General features: G+C 40.1%; 2 protein-coding genes across 2 annotated transcripts in view; both read right to left on the bottom strand.

Annotated features, from left to right (window-relative positions):
* sos2 (son of sevenless homolog 2 (Drosophila)) overlaps positions 1-7,242 on the bottom strand; it is a 41,649-nt gene extending 34,407 nt beyond the window's left edge. Inside the window, exon 1 of the mRNA XM_030718828.1 lies at positions 6,372-7,242. Within this exon, the coding sequence (XP_030574688.1) occupies positions 6,372-6,455 (84 nt within the window). The 5' untranslated portion in view covers positions 6,456-7,242. The remainder of the gene's footprint in view (positions 1-6,371) is intronic.
* Positions 7,243-10,812: 3,570 nt separating this feature from the next.
* On the bottom strand, positions 10,813-19,320 carry l2hgdh (L-2-hydroxyglutarate dehydrogenase). The gene is made up of 10 exons (XM_030718990.1): positions 19,142-19,320; positions 17,848-17,963; positions 16,003-16,154; positions 14,426-14,557; positions 14,188-14,350; positions 14,058-14,092; positions 13,810-13,977; positions 12,139-12,296; positions 11,916-12,047; positions 10,813-11,826 (listed from the first exon to the last, which is right to left on the bottom strand). Exons 1-10 carry the CDS (start codon positions 19,219-19,221, stop codon positions 11,631-11,633), a joined length of 1,332 nt encoding a protein of 443 aa, XP_030574850.1. The 5' UTR covers positions 19,222-19,320; the 3' UTR covers positions 10,813-11,630.
* Positions 19,321-19,329: the final 9 nt, after the last annotated feature.

Below are 19,329 nucleotides of genomic sequence, written 5' to 3'. Positions count from 1 at the left end.
ATATGCTACGATCATTATAGTATGATTATTATGAATATTGCAGCTATATTAAGTCTTTGGGCCTGGTTTATTTTCAACCTTTGTTCTTGCACATCACCATGTATACAAAGTTTCAAGTCCAGCCCAGGACCTTTGCTCAATTAGATCACCCTCATCTCTTTTTTCATCAATTTCTCTCCCTGTCTACATTTAATCTCTCATTCAAGGCATCAAACACCTAAAATTAAACTACACTTTTATGCAGCGGTAAACACAGTTTTATTATCCAATAGTTTTAAAACTCAGTCTAATGAAACTTGACATTTTAACCCAATTTCAGTTGAAGAGATTTGAAAACAAACCAAAAGGGGGAAAAAAAAAAACCACTTTGATTAAAACTCTACACACAAAAGGACCCTCACAAAACACCCAATTCAGACAGGATATTATGACTGGCTTCAGATTACATACAAAATAATTCAATTAAAAAAAAACAAACACTGTGTCCATTGTCTGCACATGTGAAATCTATTGGCTTATTCTTGGCTTCATTATACAAAACTGCCAACTTTATAAAGCTCATCCAAATATTACAAATCACATAACAGCGACTCAGTACATTTAGGCATGTAGACATGGATCAGACAACCTGCTGAAGTTCAAACTGAGCATCACAATAGCGAAGAAAGGTGACTTTAAGTGACTTTGAATGTTGGTGCCAGACAGGCTGGTCTATTTCACATATTGCTGCTCTACTGGGATTTTCCCCACATAGCCATCTTTAGTATTTACAGAGAATGGTCCAAAAAAAAAAAAAAAAGGAGAAAATATCCAGTGAGCAGTAGGTCTCTGGGTGAAAATACCTTGATTATGCCAAACGTCAGGGGAAAAAAATGACCAGACTACCTTGACCTGATAGAAATTCAATAGTAACTCAAATGACCACTTGTTACTACTAAGGTAAGCAGAAGAACATATCTGAATGCGCAACCTTGAAGTAGATTAGACACACAAGACCACACTGGGTGTCACTCCTGTCAGCTAAGAAGAGGAAACAGAGGCTACAATTCACATGAGCTCACCAACATTGGACAACAGAAGACTGGAACAACATTGCCTGGTCTGATGAGTCTCAATTTCTGCTGCAACATTTGGATGGTAGTGTCAGAATTTGTGGATCCATTCTGCCTTGTATCAACAGCTCAGACTGGAGATGTAATGGTGTGGGAGCTGTTTTCTTGGGACACTTTAGGCCCCTTAGTACCCACTGTGCATCATCTAAACAGCATAGTCCATCATAGAATTGTTGCTGATACATCTTTTTATGACCAGCCTGTACCCAATTTCTGATGGCTGCTTTTAGCACAAAGCTCAAATCATCTCAAACTGGCTTCTTGAAAATGACAATGAGTTCACTGCACTCTGATGGCCTCCTCAGTCACCAGATCTCAATCCAATAGAGAACCTTTGGGATGTGGTGAAATGGGGAGATTTACATCATGAATGTGCAGCTGGCAAATCTCCAGCAACTGTGTGATGCTGTCACATCAACATGGACCAAAATCTCTGAGTACTTTGTTGAATCTATGCCATGAAGAATTGAGGCAGTTCTTAAAGCAAAAAAAAAAAAAGGGGGGGGGGGGGGGGGGGGTCCCAACCTGGTAGTAGCAAGGTGTACCTAAAAAACTGGCTAGTAATTGTAGCATTCAGCAATCATTTAAAGTTACCAAGTCAATCAATTTCTTAAAGTGAAATCCTCCTTCTGCAGGATGACAAAGAAAATGTGGAGGTGAGGTGAGGTGAGGGTAATGTCTTATTTGGTTTAAAATGTTTTCTAATACATTTTTTTTCCTGTTAAACACTTTTTACTTTAAGACAATAACATGTTATAAAGACAATAACATGTTATAAAGACAATAACATGTTATAAAGACAATAACATGTTATAAAGACATTATTAGTCATACACACTACTGAAACTACTGAAACGGTATACATTTTATTAAAAATTTGTTTTTTGCTCAGTGGGTTACTTTAATTTACACTTACAGAAATCTACTACACCATATAAAAGGAAAACAATTGCATAAAAGATCTCATCTGTTCATGGGAAATGCAGAAGAGCTTTCTTTGGCAATGTGCTTACTAATTTCACAGTAACTTCTGTGGTTGCAGCAAACGAATTCAGAAGTATGTTTTTGCACATTACTTCCTGCCTGTGTATCACTTTCAATTACTACTCTACCACTTGATTTTAAATGTCAAGGTATAAAATGGGACACTTAAATGGAAGACGCAGGTTTGTAGGTTTGATGACTGACTGGATTCGAGCAATGGAGTAGAGGCTTGCGATAACACTCTGACGCTGAAGTGACAAGAGCTCAGTCTAGTCTGAGTAAAAAAAGCAACAAAAACATGTGACTAAAATAAAACAACTCTCTCAGCTTTGGCCTGAAGTGAAGTCACCCTTTCAGAATTTAACCAACTGCTCAGGCTCAGAGTATAAAAGAGGCAACACACACAAACATACAGCAGGCTTGTAACCTGACCAATCACAGATTTAAATGTTGGCCTGTGAACTCAACAGCACCACGCTGCTCTAACTCAACAAGGCAATGGAATGAAACTGTATCCAGCAAACCTCTGGCCTGTCTCTCAATGCCAACAAAACAGCAGACCTGGGGAATGCACAGTTATTATTAACACCAGCATGTCAGGGTGAGATGATGAGCTTGCACTGCACCAAGCATGAGCTCCATAATCAACACCAGCTAGAATACACAGACGCAGTGATATGAATCAATATGTTTAGGGTGCAAGGTAATACATGGCATATCTCAGTAATACAAGGTTCTAGCCAGTGGTTGATCACCCAGCGCTGTGCCGGGCTGAGGTGAGGTTAGGTAAGCGCTGAAATTGCTGCAAGTACCATTTTATGCAAAGCAACATCAAACTTTATTGCCATAAACAGTATTCTCTATTTTTTTTTTTTAAATATACTGATAGTTTTTTTTGTTTTTTTTAAAAAAAAGAGGTTAATCTTCAACCTTAGCTAGGAGACAAACACTGCACCTGCACATTGTGAAATATTAAAATGAACATAAACGACAGATGACAGCAGGAATTGAACCATTATATTTTATATATGCATCCCTATGAAAAATGCTCCTTCACATAGGTATTAATTCAACACCACAACTTCAGGTGCTTCGCACAAAGTAACCACGCACCTTACAGGCATGCATTTAAACTTGCATTTCTTAAAGGTAAAGACTTCCTGAGAACTGTCATTGCAGGTAGCAACTGCCAAATACAGTTATTAATTTGACATACAAATGCCCCAACATGATGTCTTCAAATCAGCTTTTTTGCCTGACTTACAGCATGAAATGCAAAAATATTAAATTAATTTAAAGAAAAAAATACAACAAGAGCAGCAATATATCATATTTGAGCAAATGTACGCAGGAGACTTTTGGTATTTGTTCTTTGCAGGTGATTCATTTTCTGTCAGACAAGTAACAGTTTCTGCCCTAAAACTAGGGCTAAATAGTTCATTGGATTTTAGTCTTGCTCACCATTCTGGTCTCCCCAATTAAATAAACACGTTTGACTGATGTTGAAAATGCATGCTCCGCAGACAGACACAACTGATAACAGACCACTGAAACAAAAACAAAACAAAAAAAAGTCCGGCACAGCAGAAGGTGAAGAGCTTGTCTCTAGAAGTAGATTGCCACTGGTTGTTTGGAAATTCCTGGGATTTAGGGCAAGTGATGTAAACCAAGAACAAACTATATGCAAAGAGTGCATCCAAGCCCAAGAAAAACAATGCAGTGGTGGCTAATGTGAACCATCTGTCAACTCAGACGTCCACAAAAGTGAGCCTATGCAGTGTGTCGGCATATCTATCAATATGCACTGAATTTAATTGCATTCCATTCAGCAAGAGTAACAAAGGATTCAGGAAAATGGTCAACTTACTGGACAAAATATATATCATGCTCTCACGCAGTTACTTTTTTAAAGTGGAAATACCTATGTGATGCAAAGAATTTAGGTGGAAAAAAAAGAGGACCAATTCTATGTTGAAACATCAGCAGGAATGGATATTGAAGCAGTGTTATGTTAATGTAGGAGAACATTTTTTTTTTTTAAATCAATGAATAATTGTGATAAATAATCCATCAATTTTATTCTGATTATCCAGGGTTGGGGGGGGGATTGGAGCCCCAGCTGCCATAGGGCAAGAGGTGGGGTACACCCTGGACAGTTCAATCTGTGGCAGAGTGTGACAAATAATTGTGATCTCAATATTGATTAAAATAACCTTGATAATTCTGGCCATAATCATGCAGCTCTAGCCCTAATTCCATTCATCTGACATCAAAGTTATTTTTTAAACCTTCAGTAAATATAACTGTCTCAATCATGATCCACATATATCCGAAACCAACTACCACCTGGTGACGCATCTGAGAACTACCTCCCTGCTTGATAACAAACTTACTTCCCTGATCTGGCCTTGAGAAGTTATCCACAAGTTTTCTTTATTTATTTCATTCTTAAGGATGGAGTCATCCACCACAACTCCTGGACAGCTGTAAAAAAACAGCGAGTCACAGTCAGTCAAAACCATAACAAAACTCTTTTGCGTCAATCTCTGACAGGCTCTCCCTCTGGCAGTCATGTAGCAAGTTGAGACAATGACACTGTGGCACTGCGGACCACCACCTGCTTTCTCAGTTTCACCTGATTCATCACACCATTTCCACTGTAATACAGATAACTGACAAGAATAGGGCTGTGTTATTTATAAACATGATGTTGCCACACAGCTAAATCCACGGATGGTAACTTCTGTACCACAGTGCTGCTAAAATTAAAACATGTCACAACAAAAATCTGATTAAATTTAAGTTCAGGGCTTGTTTGTCTGATACAAAACATGACTAATAATAAAGTTAAGCACAGACATCTTTCAAGCCTGAAGAAGAAACTTGTTCTTGATATTTATTTTAAGAATACAAATATTTCATAGATACTTTATTGATCCTGCAAGGGAAATTATTATGTTACAGCTGTGTTAACAGACAGCTAAAATAAACATAAATTGCCATTTTTCAGCGCACCCTTGTTGTGTAAGGGCCTTAGCTTTAACTTGGAACAGAAATACTCAAAACACCAACAATGAAATGTGGTTTAGGAGAAGAACAAGCCCCCAAAAGGTCACCTAAATAACCAACAGTTTGCTGTTCAATACCAACATACTGTACTGTAAATCTTTGGACAGTATATTTCATACAGAGTAACAAGAAGAAGAAGAAATGTCCGGTCTTTGCTTTGAACAGCAACAACTTTTTTTGGGACTCTTCAGCCACATCAAAACACTAAAATTCATGAGTAGGTCTTGACGGGACATTGTAAGTTTATACACACACAGCCAGTTCAAAAGGAAACACAGCATGCAGATCATTGTGCACCTTCCAGTTTCTAAACAGTTGGGCTTTGCATGTAACCTTACAGAAGAGCAAGGCAAACAGTTGACAGCAAAAGAGAAAAAGCAGTGATGTGTGTGTGTTGGTACCAGGCTTTCATGACTTTTCAAGTCTGAGCAGAAGAGTTAAGGGGATGTGGAGAGGCCAGAAAACAGAAAATAAATGTGGGAGAAGCCAAAATGATGCAAGAAAAAAAAAGAAAGAAAGGGACAGTTAAAAAGGAACTGATACAGATCTGTCCTGCTGACCAAGGAAATTAAAATGCAAATGCTTTCTTTTTCCAAGAATTAATTTTAGGTTTATGCCTTAAGTTGCATTTCATTGGAAAAGGCAGAGAAATATGACCAAAAAGCACCCGAAAACAGCTGCAGAAGCTCTCTGCTCAGCAATGATGAGACATCTTTTGCTGTTAAGATGAAATGAGGAACAAATAAAGAAGAAGGCAACAATATACTCAACTCAAGCTTCATTGGTATTCACCCTGGATCATGCAAGTCGTTAGCACACCCTCAAAACTATGAAAAACTGGTTACAAAGGAACAACTTCTTCAAAATTACTGTGGGAAGTCATTATAGGGAAGTTGGGTGACGAGAATATTGAATAAGCACAATCTAGACATGTCAATAGGTGCAGAATATCTCCAGAAGTCTGCAAAACACTAAATGTTTTCTAAATACCGCGCCTCACCAATAAGTATATTATTAATATAAACACTTTAAAGTTTTTGCTTTTGGTCTGACTAATGTCAAGAACTGTTACCAAAACTTTGGTGCTGGCTAATGTACACACAAACACACAAAAACACAGATGAAACCAGTGCTCAAATCGACCCCTCAGTATGAGTGTTTTGGTTTTTAACAGTGGTTAAAGGGTGTTGGTGGTCGAAGTCATACCTTTCGTAAAGCTTGCACGAAGAGGCCTCTCCATTTGTGACTGTTCTCGTCACTCGAAAAGTCGTATATCTGCTGGGGCTGCATTGCTGAAGCGGCTCCTGGTGTTGCCGTGATCCGGGCTGAACCGTCAGCATCGGCCCCGGGTAAATTGTCCTTAAGGGTGGGTCAGTCCCGGCTTACAACGGTGAAACAACACAAACTGGCTCGCTTGATTAAAAAAAAAAAAAAGTAACTAAAGCAGACTGCGAGTCCGAGGTCAAGTCCGGTTAAACAGTGGGGGGAAAAAAATAGCTAAAAAAGAGGGGAAAAAAAGGCGCATGTAGCAATAAAGTTATGTCGCTAGCTTTGTGGCTAATGTGGCCAGACTGCTGCTCCTGTAAACACCCAGCAACTGCTAACTGCTAATAAGAATGCTGCTAAGTGAAACACTTGCTACTTGGTGTTTGCTTCAAAAGTTTATAGCAGGCACACTGAGTTCAATGTTAGGTCAAGACGTGAGAACCGAGGTTGCTGCCAGGTAACTAGAGCTACAAGTAATGTTACGTTGTTTACAGCCAAAACACCTGCACGCTAGCGTTAGCCGGCCAGCTAACTAGTGCTACAGGCTGCTGGGGCTGGCCTCGATGCGCTCCGAGTACTATGTTGTGGCACACGACCCGTTCAACTCCAAACAAGGCACACTTTCTCTTGCGCTGCTCGCTCTGAAATTGCTCATCTTCTCCGCAGCAGATAAGACGCTAAATCCGGCGTATACCTCCAAAGCAGCGGCCGGTCTGAGGCATATTTGCGAGCAGAGCCGCTGAAGAGCAGCCGAGGTGGTTTTGGTTTGTGAAGTCGAAGATGTTCGTACCAACTCCGCTGCCTGCCTACAGCTTCTGCTCCCTGCGCCGTGCGTCCCTGCGTAATTTCACATTTTATTGGACTGAAAAAACGAGGCTGGACTTTTTTTCTCTACACACGGAGTAGAGCCGTAGCGGCGGAGAGGAGCGTAATAGATAGCTGAAATACAATAAACCTTTATTTATTGACTTTCCCGTTGAAATGTGGACAGCACGAAACACATTACTAAATACATTTTATTTGATAAGAGGAGTGCATTTATGGAAGAATATGCGTTTATACAAACATTAACAGGACAAATATTTAGAACAACTTTTTTTTTTTTATCAAAAATCATCAAATTTTAAGGTGCCTCGTACATTGTCTTTCTTGCTGTGATTCAGCACAGGAACAATGAAATAATTAATTAAATTGTGAAATAATTAAATATTTCATGCTCTATTTATTTATTTAATTTTGCCACCATTGGAGGTCCTAGTATGCTGCCTCCTTGTGCCCAAATTGTATAATTCATTGACTGAAGAGTTACTGAAGGGCTGCCAAACATTTTCGACACACCCCTTCTGGGGTCGCCACACTGGATCATCTGCTTCCATCTCACCTGTCTCTAGCATTCTCCTCTGTCACAACAACGCTCTGCATGTCCTCTTTCACTACCTCCATGAATTTTCTCTGTGGTCTTCCTGTTCTCCACCTGCCTGGCAACTCCATATTCAGCATCCTTTCCACCATCCCTCCTGTGCACATGTCCCAACCATCTCAGCTTTGCCTCTCTAACTCATAGCAGGTCTCACTACCATCTTATAAACCTTCCCCTTCACTCTTGCTGCTATCCTTCAGTCACAAATCACCCCTGACACTTGTCTGCACTCACTCCGCCCTGTGCTCTCTCCTTTACCTCTCTTGTGCATTCTCTCTAACTTTGGATGGTTGGCCCCAGGTATTTAAACTCATCCACCTTCACCACCTCTGCTCCTTGCAGCATCAGTTAAAGCTGTCTCCCTCTCATTCACACACATGTATTCTGTCTTGCTTCCACTGACTTTCATTCCTCTTCTTTCCAGAGCATGACTCCACCTCTCCAGGCTCTTTCCACCTGCTCCCGACTCTCACAACAGATCGCAATGTCATCTGCAAACATCACAATCCACAGAGACTCTTGCCTGACCTCATCTGTCAACGGTCCATCACCACTGCAAACAAGAGGTCAGAGCCGATGTAATCCCACCCCCACCTTGAACCCATCTGTCACTCCTATCGCACACCTCAGCACTGTCTTGCTGTCCTCATACATGTCCTGCACCACCCTCACATAGTTCTCTGCCACTCCTGACCTCCTCATGCGGTACCACAGTTCCTCTCTTGGCACCCATTCATATGCTTTTTCTAGATCCACCAAGACAGTGCAAATCCTTCTGACCTTCTCTATACTTCTCCATCAACACACTAAAAGCAAACATATCTGTAGTGCTCTTTCTCAGCTTTATCCCTCTGTAACTACTACAGATCTGCATATCACCTTTGTTCTTGAATTATTTTGATGTCTGAATCAGGCAAAACTACTCTAGCAAAGTGAATTAATATGGAGCTGAAAATAAGTACCAGTACACTTCTTCTCCATTCCCTAGGCATCCTCTCACTCTTCAGGATTGTGTTAAAGAGTCTGGTTAAAAAAAATCCACTGCCCTCACTCCTAGACGGCTCCATACCTCCACAGGTATGTCATGTGGACAAGTGCATTTCCACTCTTCATCCTCTTCAGTGCTGTAAAACCTGGAAGTTAAAAATAAACTTTAAACACAGTAAAGTTGTATTTAGTTGGTGTTTCACTCATTATTGACCTTGGATATGTAAAGGTAATAATGAACCCTTGTATCAGTTGTTAGATTAACATACAGTGGTGTGAAAAAGTGTTTGCCCCCTGCCTCATTTCCTGTTTTTTTGCATGTTTGTCACACTTAAGTGTTTCGGAACATCAAACCAATTTAAACAATAGTCAAGGACAACACAAGTAAACACAAAATGCAAGTTGTAAATGAAGGTGTTTATTAGTAAAAGGTGAAAAAAAATCCAAACCATCATGGCCCTGTGTGAAAAAGTGATTGCCCCCTAAACCTAATAACTGGTTGGGCCACCCTTAGCAGCAACAACTGCAACCAAGCGTCTGCGATAACTTGCAATGAGGCTTTTACAGCGGTCTGGAGGAATTTTGGCCCACTCATCTTTGCAGAATTGTCCTAATTCAGTTACATTAGAGGGTTTTCGAGCATGAACGGCCTTTTTAAGGTCATACCACAACATCTCAATAGGATTCAGGTCAGGACTTTGGCTAGGCCACTCCAAAGTCTTCATTTTGTTTTTCTTCAGCCATTCAGTGGTGGACTTGCTGGTGTGTTTAGGATCATTGTCCTGCTGCAGAACCCAAGTACATTTAAGCTTGAGTACAGGAACAGATGGTCTGACATTCTCCCTCAGGATCTCTTGGTAGACAGCAGAATTCATAGTTCCATTTATCACAGCAAGTCTTCCAGGTCCTGACGCAGCAAAACAGCCCCAGACCATCACACTACCACCACCATATTTTACTGTTGGTATAATGTTCTTTTTCTGAAATGCAGTGTTCCTTTTACGCCAGATGTAATGGGACACACACCTTCCAAAGAGTTCCACTTTTGTCTCATCGGTCCACAGAATGTTGTCCCAAAAGTCTTGGGGATCATCAAGATGCGTTTTGGAAAAATTGAGATGAGCTTTAATGTTTCTTTTGCTCAGCAGTGGTTTTCTTCTTGGAACTCTGCCATGCAGGCCATTTTTGCTCAGTCTTTTTCTGATGGTGGAGGCATGAACGCTGACCTTAACTGAGGCAAGTGAGGCCTGCAGTTCTTTGGACGTTGTTGTGGGGTCTTTTGTGACCTCTTGGATGAGTCGTCGCTGCGCCCTTGGGGTAATTTTGGGCGGCCGGCCACTCCTGGGAAGGTTCACCACTGTTCCATGTCTTCGCCATTTGTGGATAATGGCTCTCACTGTGGTTTGCTGGATTCCCAAAGCTTTGGAAATGGCTTTATAACCCTTTCCAGACTGATAGATCTCAATTACTTTCTTTCTCAATTGCTCCTGAATTTCTTTGGATCTCGGCATGATGTGTAGCTTTCAAGGATCTTCTGGTGGACCTTACTGTGTCAGGCAGCTCCTATTTAAGTGATGTCTTGATTGGGAACAGGTGTGGCAAAAATCAGGCCTAGGTGTGGCTAGGGAAATTGAACTCAGGTGTGAAAAACCACAGTTATAGTATGTTTTAACAAGGGGGGCAATCGCTTTTTCACACAGGGCCATGATGGTTTGGATTTTATTTCACCTTTACTAATAAACACCTTCATTTACAACTTGCATTTTGTGTTTACGTGTGTTGTCCTTGACTATTGTTTAAATTGGTTTGATGTTCCGAAACACTTAAGTGTGACAAACATGCAAAAAAACAGGAAATGAGGCAGGGGGCAAACACTTTTTCACACCACTGTATAAAAGAATGTAACCTACAGCTTTAATAAAATTCATAAGACAGAAACCACAAAAATTAGTGAATTTGCTTTCAAAAAATATATATTTATGGAAAAGTACTTTAACATTCACTTGTCATAATGGGATGAAATGACAGAGAGACAAATTTTACTGGATCATTATGAGAACAGTTTCAGCAACATGCGAAGACGTCGAAACAAAAAAACAAAGCTTCAAGAGAAATCACCAGCAGCTCCATAAAAAAACGCAGACACACACACACACACACACACACAAATTTGCCTTAATGTAATATAAATAAGACACAGACACTATTTAGTCATGCTATAATTTAACAATCATTTTGCCACAGCTGTAAGAAGAACTGGTCTTTCTTGGTAAACTATGTGTTACGACATACTGACTCCTGGAAAAATTTAGTCTGGATTTACAGCATAGTGACACTGAAACTCTTCATTCATTTCCAGCAGACCATACAGTCATCAAACTCCTCTTTTATACAGCCAAAGGTTGAACACATCCAGAAGTAAAAGAAGAAAATGTACTGAAATGTAACCATTAAAGATCCCTTGTTTAAATCAAAAGTACACATTCACAGACTGTTGGTATAATGTTAGAAACTGAAGATAGTGTCATCAATGTTAAATTTTTAAAAAGCAGGTCATGACTTACTTTATTTTTAGACAGAAATGCAGTGCATTAAAAAAAAATGTACTCTGATACACGGTGGAGTAAACATACAACCTGAAGTAGCACCACAAAAGTTGCAAACAGAGAAAAAACGTCTCAACAACAAAATCGTGGCAGATATGTCACTTTCTTTTGTTAAATTAAGGCCTGGCCTGTAATAAAAAAAAGTGATGACAGCTGGACTTTCTTTGGTTCTCTCTTCTCCCTCCGCTACAGCGCAAAGCGGCTCTCCACCTCATCTGCAATCATTTCAGCGATGGCGAGAGAGGAGGTGGCCGCCGGCGAAGGAGCATTACGCACATGGAGCACCCGACTGCCCACGTCCCCGACCCCACCGTCAAACACAAAGTCATCCACGAGGTTTCCGTCACGGTCGAGGGCCTGCGCTCGAACTCCTGTAGGCCCCCTGGAGAGGAAACAACAGGGTTTTACAGAAAACTGGTCCCAACATTTATCCTAATACTGCGTAACAAGCACCAAGAATGAGTTCTCTACCTGATCACATCACTCAGGGAGAGTTCAGGGATGTACTTCTGCAGAACTTTAACCTGTGCACCAATGAAAACCCCTCTATACATTTCTCCAACTCCATACGTAATGTTCCTCAATATTAGCTTCTGAAGGCCTCTGCAGGTCAGAAAACAAATTAGCATCACACACCATGCAGCAGTTACACTGTGAGTGTAACTGTTGCAATCTTCCAGGACAAATTTCATACCTGAAAGAGAGTGCGTCAGCGAAGTCTTGGGCATTGAAGTCGTACATTTTGTAACCCTCCCTTTTGAAGGCAAGGACAGCGTTGGGGCCGAGCCAAATACTTCCATCCATCCTCGGGGTGAAATGAACTCCAAGGAATGGGAAACGAGGGTCAGGAACCTAATGAAAGACTTTACAGAATTTATCTGAAAACAAGGATATCTTAAACATACAACAGGTACTAAAAAAAAAAAAAAAAAAAACTCACAATATCAAAATTTTCCAAGATTGTTCAGTTGCATCAACAACTCAAGGTCTCCTCTGTCAGCCTGTGATGATGTTTTTAAACTAAGAGTTTAAAAGTCAAAATATGCTTCAATTCTTTTAGATGATAAGAACACTTATTTAAGATTCTATAAAACCTATATACAACTGTGGTCAGATGTTTACACACAGGGTCAAAAGTATGCATACAGGCTTAAATATATACATAAACCCCCACTAATGTTTACTTAAATGTCCCTTAGTAAGTTGCACCTTGACCAGATGCTTTTGGTACCCATCATTTGTTTCGTCTGACCACGAAACCTTTTCTCCACAAGGCATTTGGCTCGTCCATCTGAACAGCAGCAAATTTCAGTCAACCTTGAAGGTGTCGATTTTGGAGCAGCGGCTTCTTTCTTGGTCGTCACCCTCAAGACCATAGCGATGTAAAACTCACTTCACTGTGGGCAGTGACACTGGTATTTGTGTGGCCGATGATCTTGGAATCTGCAGTTGTTTATAAATGGATCCAAGAGAAGCTTCCCAATTTGTGTAAATCTACAATTCTCCTTCTCAGCTCTTCACTGAGTTTGCTGGAGCTTCCCATTGTTGAGTATCAGTCAGTCTAGTGAGTGCTGTCAAACAAATGCTGGCAAAGAGAAACTACCAGTTGTAGTCAATTATGATCACTAACAAGTTGTTGATAGGCCTTGGCCTTGTCAAGTTAAAGGACATTGTAGAACCTTCAGAACCACTTATTAAAAGATTTAAGTGGGTGTATGTAAATATTTGAGCCTGTATGTACACTTTTCCAACCTAAATTCAAACTTATGCAATTCTCATTTTTTAAAGTCATTAAAGATGTATGCTTTACAATCATTCCACCCGGGAAAAAGAACAGTTCAGTGAAATAATTAAATCCCAAAATTACCACAACATTTATGCCCATGACGAATGTATGTAAACATCTGATCACAACTGTGTATTTTCTAGATGATAAGAACACTCATTTAAGACTGTCTGAAACTCCTACAGGTTTGATCAAACGTCCCATAGGGCCACAGATTTTGGAGGTTTTGGTCTCTTGCAGAACTTCTGGTTATATGTTCAACCTAAATCCCAGTGTAGGCCTGAAAATGTTATGGATCCAACCAATTTTCTCAAGCTTATTATACATTACCAAGGATCTGCTTGAGGAGATTCAAGGACTGGAATCAACAGAAGTTCAGTCTTTTGCAATTTTTCCTCCTCAAAGCATCTCCAGACAGATAGGAAAAAGAATTCTGTGGGCTATAGTTCACTTATACAATTTACAAATGTATCTGGGTTGTTCTGCCACTGAGATTGCCAGAAAATTATTTAAGCAAGTAGAAAACAACTTCAGTGCCTGCACATGATTGCACCGGTAAAAAACTTTCAGCAGACTTACAGGGTAGATATTTCCTTTGACCAGATAATTTTTCTCGGGTTTCAGGACTAAATAATCTCCTCTGAACGGAACGATTCGTGGCTCTCGACTGCATCCAGATATCTGTGACAGACGGTCTGAGTACAGCCCCCCACAGGTCAGGACGTAACGGCACCGCACCTCGTTACCCTGTGAGAATGAAGCAATGCAAAAACTGTAAACAACAGAACACAATCTAAACGTGATGCCTTTGTTCCAATGTGTCTTACCTGCCTGTCTCTGACTGCAAGTGGATATTTCATTCCTGCAAATTAAATTTAAATAAGGAAGTAGTATTTAAATGAACTATACAGATTTTATGATGAATTATGACACTGATGTGCAGAACCAGTTCGTTACCTTCTGTACTTCCCACTGGGCTCTCCTTGACCATGGAAATGTCATTGACTTCATATTCAGTTACCACGGTGCCGCTTGCTTCCTCAAAGTCTGCACCATAACTGAGAGCCACCATCCTCCAGTCGACAATGCCAGTGTAGGGTGAATCCAAGGCCATTATCCCCTGAAAAGTTGACATACTAAATATACTGCTTTCCTTTGTTGGGATAAAAGAGAGATTTTATTTTATTTTTTTTACCCTGCAGTACGGCTCTCTCTCTCGGATTCCCTTGGCATCCACAATACTGAGGTCACGCACGTTGTTCTTCGTGCCGCGCTCATATAAAGCCTTCAGTCTGGGAATCTCCTCCTGCTCCACAGCGACGATGAGCTACCAGTTCAAAAATACATGGTTGGATACAAAAAGACATACTATATACTTCACTAATACCAACCAAAATGTTTCTGAGAACCAAAAATTCATGAAAACTGCAAGCAGGTATCAACTTATTGCTCACATACAGAGTCCTCTTGTATTCTAAATAAATATAAGATATTATTATTTCTTTTTGACAATAAAGAACTGTCACTCAGTGCTTTTCTTTACTCTGCATGGCAATAAAAATTAACACCCATGACAAGGATCTTGGTGGGGATGAAATTTTTAGGGGAGACATCAAAGCTGTGTGAGTTCAAACTTCCATCCTTCCATCCACCCATCTTCTTAACCAGAAGGGCAAACAGCCACACACTCTCCCAGCCTACACTGCAAACTCGGGATGATGACCAGGAGATTTCAAGCAGGAATCTTATTGTTGTGAGGTCACAGGGCTAACCAGTGCCACCTACTTCCACAGAATATAAACCTAAGGTTATAAACCTTAGGTTTATAACCTTAGTTTACTTCTTCAATTTCAGTGGTTGTTAGCTTTCATGCTGCCCCCTGCTGGAATCAGTTCCCCACAAAACTTAAATTCCAACTGTGGCTATTTTTAAAACAAAGATGAAGACCCTTAGTTTTTTTCCCCACTGCTTTTAATCAATATGCCATTTTACTTATTCTATAAATTCCCTGTACCTTTTTTTTTTTTTAATAAACCCTTTTGTTCTTTATTATTGACAGTGGCTCTGTAGTGTAGTGGTTTGCACACTTGCTTAAGAAGCAAAATCTCCAGTTTGAGCAGCTGAAAGTAGCTTCTTCAATTGTTTTATTTTTAATTTGCTTTTTTAACAATATTGTGCTGTTTTTCTTTCCTTTCAGTATTTAAATGCATACATGAATCACTCTGAATTGCCTTCGTGTATTAAATGTACTACTGAAATATATGTGCATTGCTTTATTTTTTATGATTTTTACTCTTGAAACACTACTAAAGTATCTTTGCATGATTTGAAGTTCAAAATCATCTTTATTTACTTATACTAGGTCTTGCCGCAGCCCATCAATGCATTATGTCTGAAACAAGATGTTTTAGCTCCTCCCTTTAAGCCACATTTCTTCTGATTGGCTACCCCTCACAAACAGAAGGTGGGTGGGGGACCAGAGCTGTTTTCTAAAATATGAAGGATACCTGCTTTCACTGACATCATACAGAATCAAGAGTAGAAATAAGAGCACTGAGTAAAAATGGGTAACAACAATTAAACTGCAAATATGAACGCAGCTGAACAAGCAGCAGCATACTGTAAAATACACTTAAACTAGTAGCATAATTACATGTATTAAACTAGTCCCCAGTCCTGTTTATTACAAATGTATGTTTGTCTGCTGTAATGCCAACCACTCAAGGTGGTTAGTGAACTCTACACCTATTAGGTTAAAGTACTGAGGCAGACCTTTCCACATCTCTTGTAAGGAAGTCCTTTCTTCTCACAGTACTCGTAGGCTAAAGTGGCTCCTCGCACACACAGACGAGCTTTCAGGGATCCCGGCGTGTAGTAGATCCCGCTGTGAATGACTCCACTGTTATGCCCACTCTGGTGTACAGCTGGTAAGACAGAGAAATTGAAAAAGAGCTTAGCATAAAAGAGTGGAAAACAGTGGTTAACAGTTAGCTGGGATCAGTGTAAAGGCAGTAAGTCCACCTACCAACACCCTTATAATTCTCCAGCACTTTATAGCTTATTTGTTCAATTCTATAAAACATATTGGACGTGTGTTTAAACCCAAAGCTTTTTTCTGCATTGAGTTCTCTCAAAAAAGATTTCATATCAGCACATCCAGAACAACATACAGTCCTGTGAAAAAGAAAGTTTTCATTGCACTGTACGTAGTCCTGTGAAAAACTAAGTACACACTTACTTCCAAAGGAATTAGGAGGGGAAGTAGTAGCCTGGTGCTGTAATTAAATGCACTTGATTAATTGATCATTAGCAAGTGTGAGGACTATAAAAGCTTTAGTTTGGGCAGTTTGCTAGTCTGGAGCGTTCAGTATGTGTGAACGCAATGCCACAATCTTCCTAAGAGTGTGCATCCCAGCAAATTTACTCCAACGTGCAACACTCATAGAAATTACCAAAAACTTAAGAGCTACATCTCAGACTGTACAGGCCTCAGTTAGGATGTTAAATGTTGAAGTTCATAACAGTACAATTAGAAAAAGAAGTATGACTTCTTTTGGAAGGGTTGCCAGAACAAAGTCTCTTCTCTCTAAAAAGCACATGGCAACACAAATTAGGTTTGCAAAGTTGCATCTGAACAAACTACAAGACTTTGGACAGACAGACAAAGTGGAGATGTTTGGCCATAATTCACAGCACCACATCTGGAGAAAACCCAAACACAGCATATCAGCACAAACACCTCATACCAACTGTCAAGCACGGTGGTGGAGGGCTGATTTGGGTGATTTGGGCTTGTTTTGCAGCCACGGGACCTGAGCACCTTGCAGTTATTGAATCAACCATAAACTCCTCTGTATAACAAAGTATTCTAGAGTCAAATATGAGGACACCTGTCCAACAGCTAAAGCTTGGCTGAATTGGGTCATACTACAGGACAATGATCCCAAGCACAGCAGCAAATCTACAACAGAATGGATGAAAAAGAAAAGAATCAAGGTGTTGTAATGACCCAGTCAAGGTCCAGACCTCAACCTGACTGAAATGCTACCTTAAGAGAGCTGTGCATAAACAAATGCCCACAAACCTCAAACTGAAACAATGTTGAAGAGTGGGCCAAAATTCCTCCACAACAATGTAAGAGACACCAATCATACAGAAAATGATAACTTTAAGTTATTGCTGCAAAAAGTGCTTCTACAAGCTACTAAATCATAGGATGCAGTTAGTATGCATATGCCAGTAAAAATATATTTGGTTTAGGCATGAATGCTGCAGTAAGTTTAGAAAACAAAGCAGAACCATTTATCAGTGTCCCTATGTTTGCTGATTTGTTACATTTTTACAAAGTTTTGGCTCTGTACTCCAGGATATTTGATTATAAATGAAATAGTAACTTTGAAGTGAAAGGGCTTTCAAGTGTAAGAGTCTTTGAGGTATTTTACTGAGTAAGTGGGTCAGGAGTTGACACAGAACATTGCAGTTTCCACATTGGACATAGTTTCATGTCATATTTGATGAGCTGGAGAAATGAATAAAACGGCCACATCCTTGTGTGGTTCGCTGTATTTAATCACTGACATGCAGAACAACAACAGCAGCTTTCAAAACCCCACTCACCAAGCTCCTTTTCTTTCTCCAGGAGGATGAAGCTGAGTGACGGGTGTCGCAAAATCAGTTCTCTGGCTGTGGCCAAGCCCACAATGCCAGCTCCTACCACGGCTACGTCATATGCGCTGAAAGAAAAAAAAAACAAAAAAAACAAACAGGAGGCAATTTAAGGTGGCTATTAATGATCGACCAGCTGCACAGACTGCAAAGGTAGAAAGAGCAGAATATTTAGGCCAGTGGTTTAATGTCCAAACATGGATGAGAAAGAGACCTTTGACACAGATCAGTCCAGAGACCTATGACACAGATGTTTGAGTTAAAGGGCTATTTGTAACTACAAAGAGGATAGAAGACCCCTTCACCATAGAGTACTTTCTAGTGGGCAAGCTAGATGTTTTAGATTTCCCATAATCGAGAATTTGCCAGGATCTGAAAGAACACAATGTTCAAGAACATTTAAATCTCGTAACCACGAAAGCAGAGGACATCAGTAATAGCCGACATCTTGTTACATTTTTGAAAATGACAGCCAGGGATCATGTCACAATGTCCCACAAAGGCTTAAAGCAATAAATGCACCTGGAGAATAAAGCGGGGAGCATCACCAACTTGTCCAAAGAGTGTCTGTGTTCAGAGAAGAAACTTTGCTTGAGGGTTTTTTCATTTTATTAATTTGCATTCGAGTAACTAGAATCAAGACTTGTAAAAATGTGTACAGGTGTAATTAGTTAAACCTGCCAAACATTTAACCTGTCGGCCTGAGGGTTATCTCTGAAGAAAAGAATTCAAGTGGAAGATCTAACCTGCTCTGATTAATAATTAACCTTAATTTCCTGCATTTCACTGCTAGCTTAGAGTAAACTGGAGACGGAGACATCATGACATAAGCTGTGTGCAGTCTCTGTAAACATTGTAACTCTGACACTAATAATTATCTCCTTGCTGGACACTAATAAAGAAAACCTGAGAGCTTCTGGAGCATAAACTGTCAAATGACACTTTATTCTAAGTTAATTGTGAATGGAGTAATGATGACAGGAGAGGCAGACAGATGTTTTCTGTATGTAAACAATGTGGTGTGAGGATCAGGTTTATACAAAGAGTACAAATGTGCAATCTTGGAGAGCTGAGGGTCCTTGGCAGTGACTGAGATCAGTTAAAAGTGGTTTGTTTTAGGTGGGTACCAGTTTCTCTGCATCTTTCCCCTAAAACAAGAATTATACAAATTAGTCCTCATCACTACTTCTCACATATGACTGACCTGCTTACACTTCTGCAGAAGTCTTTGTGTGGTAAGTCTTACCTGTGTAGCTGTCTGGTCTTAATATCCTTCAGCAGTCCACCAGCAGCCTTAAAGGACACACCGCTTAGGATCCGGATCATTATCACAGAATTTAATAGCCGCTCAGGCGATCTTCTTCATTGTCTAAGAGTCAGGAGCGACTTTCCTGAGCTCTTTGTATTTCCTCCTCTTGCTCCAGGACGCAGAGC

The sequence above is a fragment of the Archocentrus centrarchus genome, chromosome 22 (assembly GCF_007364275.1).
Source record: "Archocentrus centrarchus isolate MPI-CPG fArcCen1 chromosome 22, fArcCen1, whole genome shotgun sequence".
Taxonomy (NCBI): domain Eukaryota; kingdom Metazoa; phylum Chordata; class Actinopteri; order Cichliformes; family Cichlidae; genus Archocentrus; species Archocentrus centrarchus.
Note: the sequence above shows the minus strand (reverse complement) of the source record. Positions and strands in the feature narration are given on the sequence as shown.

What these genes read in the sequence shown, in the direction of transcription:
- l2hgdh (XM_030718990.1), bottom strand. Translation starts at nt 19,221, where the DNA reads ATGATCCGGATCCTAAGCGGTGTGTCCTTTAAGGCTGCTGGTGGACTG. An exon ending in AAGACCAGACAGCTACACAG is followed by an intron (nt 17,964 to 19,141) that starts GTAAGACTTACC and finishes TTTTTCTTTCAG; the next exon opens with CGCATATGACGTAGCCGTGG. An exon ending in AGAGAGAGCCGTACTGCAGG is followed by an intron (nt 14,351 to 14,425) that starts GTAAAAAAAATA and finishes TCAACTTTTCAG; the next exon opens with GGGATAATGGCCTTGGATTC.